Source organism: the organism of the source record quoted next, unplaced genomic scaffold (assembly GCF_019419815.1).
Source record: "Pyrus x bretschneideri cultivar Hongxiangsu unplaced genomic scaffold, Pyrus_bretschneideri_v1 Contig98, whole genome shotgun sequence".
NCBI lineage: Eukaryota > Viridiplantae > Streptophyta > Magnoliopsida > Rosales > Rosaceae > Pyrus > Pyrus x bretschneideri.
The window spans coordinates 563,560-569,980 of record NW_025999840.1 but is presented as its reverse complement, the minus strand read 5'-3'; the positions used below and the strand labels follow the sequence as shown (position 1 = coordinate 569,980).

The window sequence follows — 6,421 nt, the reverse complement described above, 5'->3', positions numbered from 1 at the left end:
TGAGGAAGAATTAGAGTAACGTAATGGAAGCGTAAATGTATTAGATTATGAATCTAATCCATCATAGAATATCTCTTCATTATGAATGAAGTGATAATGAGATATCTCTTTATTATGACTAAAGAGATATTTGGGTGGAAACGTTAAAAGTAATGACTTTAATGTGTTCCATCATGTATGCAAAATACATTGCCATATAGAAGCTTACAACATTGTTGTTTGGATGGGAAAGTTCATTTATGAACTCTCCATTCGGTTCCAACCAGAAAGTGTATGACACTAATGGGGCGATAGCTTAAGCCAGGGAATCAAGGTCTCATCAAGGTCCGAACTCAAATGAGAGACTGAACCACATGATTGAGAATCATGTATAATGGTGATGTCGTTATTCTCAAGGATGCTTCTATGGATAACATATAGATATCCATTGTCTAGGCCTACTACTCAGCCATTTATGAAATGACTACAGAAGAGGTATCATCACTGATGACTAAGCTGATTGGCTCTAGTGCAAGTGGGAGATTGTTGGAAATGTGCCCTAAAACCAATCATATGATGATACTTTATGGACATTTCACATGTTAAACTAATCTAGTTTAATATTAAGGGCAAACATTATTGTCTGCTTAAACGATAAGTCCAAGGAATATGTGATTGGGAGAATGCGATCTAAAGAAGTTAGATTCATGAGACCATTCTTTCGTAGACACATCCTAAACGTTCCTGATCATAGGATTGCCAATTGGGCATTGACAGTCCGTTAAGATCAGTACGTGCTATGTCTTCTCTCAGGGAGAGTGACTAGTCTCGAGTCATTGGTGTGTGTGACATCAAGACAAGTACGTAGGTGCTCAATAGAGAATGAGTTCACTGAACACGATCAACGAAGAGTTCTCATATTCATGTCACATGAGAACTCATGGTTGGGATAATGCAAATTAGTCTTTTGACCTGAGGCATCACAGTTGTCTTGTGGTTAGGTCCTTAATCTTTGATTATGTCAAAGTCACTCCATCAGGAGGGTGTCCACGACATCGTTGGGGTTAAGCCACTTAGCCATGGAGGCAAGTGAATGCGCAACAAGGGATCTCTAACCTTCAAACTGTTTGAGGGAGAATACTCTATGATATGATTAAGAATCTTTGGCCAAAGTATGAATGAGATTTAGGAATGTGTTCCAAATCACATTCAAGGTAATCATATAAGCACAAGACTCACATTGGATAGTAGACATGAATAAACTATCAAACCAAACAATGTGGTCAAGAGTATTGTATTAGAGAAAGACCGTATTGCATTTGTAATCCTAAAACTGAATAGGTTCTCCACCTCTTCTGATTAGCTTGGGTAACCATGACATGCTGCTAGGCGTCAACCATGGTTTGTGGAAGCCCTAAAAGTGTATTATCACTAACGGGAGAATTGAAAGTAAGTTTCAATTCACAATCGATTTGAAAAAGTTTGAATCGCCCACTGCCTCGCTAAAGGGAACCTAATGGATCGTACACCGTGTAAGGTAGAGATTGAAGATTCAACGAAGATGAGTAAGAATAATTAAATGGTTTAATTATTTATGGCAAGGATTAATTAATATGTTAATTAATCAAACGAATAAGTTCGTTAAAAGACCTCAGGATAGTTTTGGACCTTAAGGCCCAATGGGCTTCGAACGTCAAGTCCATTGACTTAAGTTGTGTGACAACTTAATGAATAATGATTCACAAAGGCCCAAATAGCCCAATGAATACCCTAAGGCCGGCCATTTAGAGAAAGAGTGGGTTTTGGACTTATTTACAAGTTTGCCACTCAAATGAATTAAGGTATAAGTGTGACTTTATAGCCAAAATTCATTAAGGGTTATTTTTGGGGAAATTGGAGAAAAACAAACTCTCCTTTCTCTCTAGAAATGGCCGGCCACCCTTGAGGAAAATATCTAGCAATCTTACTTCCTCAAGGTCACTCATTTCTTCTCCAATCTTACCTTGGTGTGGAGACTTAGAGGTTCTCAATTTTGGGAACTTGGAGAAACCTTTTCATCCATCCAAATCCATGGATCTAAGATGCAAGGAATGAAGGCCCTCTCTTTGGGTGATTAGCCTTTGCTTATGCAAAGAGGAATCTACAAAGGTATTGATTTCTCAACTCACTTTGTTTTGAGTTGAGTCTTGGTTCACCTATCTACTAGGCTTTGAAGTTCATGGGTTAAGTTTTGTTTTTGAGTGCATATAAACATGATTCCGCCTTTTAATTGTTAATTGCATGTTGTTGATGTTGCTCAAATGAACTTGTTTTTCAAAAATCTTCCTTCAGGATTACCAATTACACAAGGGATTGTGAAACTACCTGGATCTTTGCATTTGGGAGGCAATTTCCTTTGTAACATTGCAGAGACATTTTCACTTACATCTACCACCTCTTTCTCCCTAATTCGTTTCTTTGTTGTGCAAAGCTTCTTCAAAAACTTAGCATACTTCAGAATTTTCTTTATTGCATCAAGGAGCGGGATATTGACTTGCACTTTCCTAAATGTCTTTAGAATGTCTTTTTCATTCTCTTCGTTCCTAGATTGCATAAACCTGCTAGGAAAATGCACATTTGGTGGAATAACATTAGAATTAAGTGAATTTGGACCTAAATTACCTAAATTCGACGCCTCCCTAGAAGGTTGCGGCAAGGGTTGCTCCACTCTTGCCGTGGCTTTGTCTTGTTCCTTCTCTTCTTGCAGTAGCTTTTCATCCTCTTTTGGACTTGATTTGGATGGTTGTGGGTTGGTTCCAACTTCCTTGAAACTTCTTAAAGTGATGGCATTGGCGGTTTCAAATCCTCCCTTTGGATTTACCATGGTTGAACTAGGCAATTTGCCTTGTTCTTGATGTAACATCCCGTCCCGAAACTAACGAAACGTACGTGAGAATTTACAATTTTACCCCCTAGTTCGTTACTTTACGTGTAGTTTTGTGTTGTGTGGTGTTGTAGGACCACACACACACTCATACACCTCGTCTCACTCCCCCGGGATTCCCTCATTCTCTGTCTCTTCCCTGTCTCTTTTCTCTCTCTCTCTCTCACTCTCCCCGAGTTCTTCTTCTTCTTCCTTCTGCAAACACACAGACACACATACAAACATACTCAAACCTTCACCAATCAAGAAACCAAGACCACCCTCGTGTTCGTGGAGCTGAGAGGAGTCCAGTGGTGCCATTTTCAGGTAAGGATATAGTTGTTTTCACGTCGATATCACCACGGCCGAATTTGAACACTGTTCATGCAAACCTAATCTAGCTTGTTTTAGGAGATTCTAAGCTTGTAGTTGTGTTTGTGAGGTTCCCAGGAGCTTGGGAGTAGTTCGTTGGACGAGTTTTGACGTCGGGAAGGCTAAGTTCAAAGTTGGCCGACTTTTGAAGTTGTGGACAGGTATGATCTAGCAATTTTTAGCCCTTGAAACTAATCTATCGTGATTCTACTAGTCCTAAGCTTCATTTTGGCTTTTGAATCGTGAAAAATGGTTGAAAAACGAAGGAGAAAACTAAGTTTGAATTTTTCCCAGTTTTCCGGCGTCGTCGCCGGCGCCGGAGTCTCGCCGGAGAAGGAAGGGGAATATTCCGTTAAGTTTAACAGAATATTCCTAACGGCAGTGACGGCGTCAGTTAACGGTGACAGTTAAGTTTAACGGAATATTCCGTCAGGTTAACGGAATATTCCTGACGGCGTCAGTTGACACCGTCAGTGTGCAGTGCACGTGGCCGCGCGTGGGGGCGCGTGGGTCCGTGCCTAGGACGGCGCGTGGGGGCGCGTGCGTGGTCCAAAAATTATTTTAAAAATATGGAGGTGATCCTGAGGTTGTGTAGATCACATTGGTATATTCATTTGTCCAATTTGAGCAATGTATGAGAAGTTATTACGAGAAGTTGCTTAGGTGCTTTTAAATTAACGTTTTCGTAGCTTTTTCGCGTATAGGTGATTCGTTTTCCGAAGACGAGCGTTCATACTCGAGGCAGGGGGGCTACGACCCTTCTAATTATCAGTGAGTGGGCTTTTGTTTTCCATATATACCTATATACATATTAATTCCCAGAAATAGATTAAAAAGAGTAATTGTTTTATGCCATACATTTTATTATTATTACTTATGCATCATCACATGTATTAGTAGTGGCATACATACATATATATATGTGTGTTTGATGCTGTGGACGCACAGGTAAGTGCCAGGTAAGCGGTGTTCACGTTGTTATGCATTCCTGTTTATTATGCAATAGTAGTTTGAGATGCTTAGAGAGCTCATAATCTGCACTCCCGGTGTTAGTGCCCCTGCCCGAGGCCAGGGCACAGCCTTCACGTGTATGTTCACCAGCACCGCATGCTCGCCTTGGATCCAAGATAGGTGCAAGCCTGTCGTACAGACCACATTAGGTGGTTCCGACTTGTAGGTGACCCGCGATTTATCGCCCAGCTTCACATGATCGTAGCACTAGAGCATACATATATACATTACACCCAGCCTGTCGTACAGACCACGTTAGGTGGTTCCGACTCGTGTGCAGATTCAGTTATTGAGTTGAGAGTGGAGCTCTAGATGCAGCCGTACAGGTCACGTTAGGTGACTCCCGGCTGCTAGATTATATGTTATTGATGTGATTTACGCTTGAGTATTTATATTTGATTATGAGATTCTGAATGGCATATTATGGAGCATGAATGGCATATCATGGAGCATGATTGACATATCTATACATACGTATATATGTTCATTTTCTGGGAAGTATACATGTTTTACGGCGAGGGGTTAGAATGTATTTTGCTAAAGAGTTTTCAAAGAACTTTGTTTTTGCCCACTCACGCTTTTGTTTTTGCGCCCCTCCAGGTTCTAGTGGTCTAGCAAGTTTGGTGGTTTATCCCAGAGGGCGTCCCGGCATTTCTGACAGACATTCACCATTGTAGGGTCACCTTCGGGTGTAAATACGTCGTATCTTTTCCTTTTGGACTGTTGTAGACTTGCTCTGAATTGTGTCTCACATACACTAGTACTTTGTATGCTAGTTAGTTTTTAATTATTAGTACTTTTTTTTATTACTATCTTAATCGCTTCCGCACGCGCACATGGCTACGTCACCTTCGTGTGACGGCCAGCATGCCCTGATCTCGGTCGGGGTGTGTCAGCTTGGTATCAGAGCCTAGGTTTGGCAGTCCTGTGTCTTTGTGAGTATTCTAATAGTTGGTGTCTTCTGTCAGAATCATGCCGCCTCGTCGGGAACCACGTCGCTCAGATGAGCCTAGTTTCCCCGATCTTACTCAGTTGGGGGAAGTGATTGCTACAGCCCTTCAAACAGTGATGCGCCCTCCCCAGAGGACTCCTCTGGAGACTATGTATAATCTGAAGTTGGAAAAGTTTAAAGGTAACGAGGGTCATGAAGGCGCAGAACGTTGGTTAGAACACATAGAGAAGACTTTCCGTGTGTTGCATAACCAGGGGAACCTTCCTATGGAAAAGTGGGTCGAGACAACCTCGTGGTTTCTGGAGATGGAGTCTGCAGCTTGGTGGGAGCAAGAACTTCGTAGGTTGACTCCAGCTCAGAGGACCGATTGGAATGTTTTCAAGGATGTGTTTCAGAGGAGATTTGTACCCCCTGAGTATATCGACCGTAAGAAACAGGAATTGACCGAGTTGAAACAGCGAAAGATGACGGCTAACGAGTATTATCGTAAGTTCACTGATTTGTCTCGTTACTACCCTGATGTCGCTGGTAATCCGGCGGAGATGCTTCGTCGTTTCCGTTTAGGCACTAGGAAGAGATGGCGTTCTATGGCGACTACTACTCACTGTGAGTCCTACCAGGAGTTCTATGAGATATTGTTGAGGGTAGAGGACTCAGAGAATATGTCGAGTGACAGTGATGAAAAGAAAGATGACAAAGGGAAAGGTCAAGTGTCGCTTGGGCCTCGCCAAACTCAGAACTTCAAAAGGGGTGGTGCTAGTTCGAGTTCGTCTAGTGGTGGTTTCAGTGCTTCTGGACAAGGACGAGGAGGTAGGTTTTATGGAGGTGCTCGAGGCCAGAGACAAGGTGATGGTGGCCGAAACCGAATTCCATTTTGCCGTAGATGTAATAACCGACATTTCGGCGAGTGCAGGCAGATTAGTGGTAATTGTTTCACGTGTGGACAGGTGGGACATAGAGCGGTGAATTGTCCCCAGAGTATGCAGCAGAAGCCGTAGCAGACCTTTATGCCGCCACCTGCACCGATTCGGCAAATCCAGGGTCCAAGTAATTATGGTCAAGCAGGTAGAGGTGGTGCTTACCACTATCAGGGTGATGCTGTTCCCTATGCCCCGGGACCGTATCAGTACCCCCAGGACCCGTATTCACAAGGTGGTTATCCCCCGTATCCCAGCAACTACATGCCATATCCTCCAGCTCCGGTA

At 42.6% G+C, this 6,421-nt stretch overlaps 1 protein-coding gene across 1 annotated transcript; it reads left to right on the top strand.

Moving 5' to 3' along the window:
• The first annotated feature begins 5,365 nt into the window (after positions 1 to 5,365).
• Positions 5,366 to 6,214, top strand: LOC125473807. Its single transcript, XM_048577105.1, has 2 exons — positions 5,366 to 5,702; positions 5,781 to 6,214. The coding sequence occupies exons 1-2, from the start codon at positions 5,366 to 5,368 to the stop codon at positions 6,212 to 6,214; spliced, it is 771 nt and encodes a 256-aa protein (XP_048433062.1).
• Positions 6,215 to 6,421: the final 207 nt, after the last annotated feature.

What these genes read in the sequence shown, in the direction of transcription:
- LOC125473807 (XM_048577105.1), top strand. Translation starts at nt 5,366, where the DNA reads ATGTATAATCTGAAGTTGGAAAAGTTTAAAGGTAACGAGGGTCATGAA. An exon ending in GACGGCTAACGAGTATTATC is followed by an intron (nt 5,703 to 5,780) that starts GTAAGTTCACTG and finishes GTTTCCGTTTAG; the next exon opens with GCACTAGGAAGAGATGGCGT.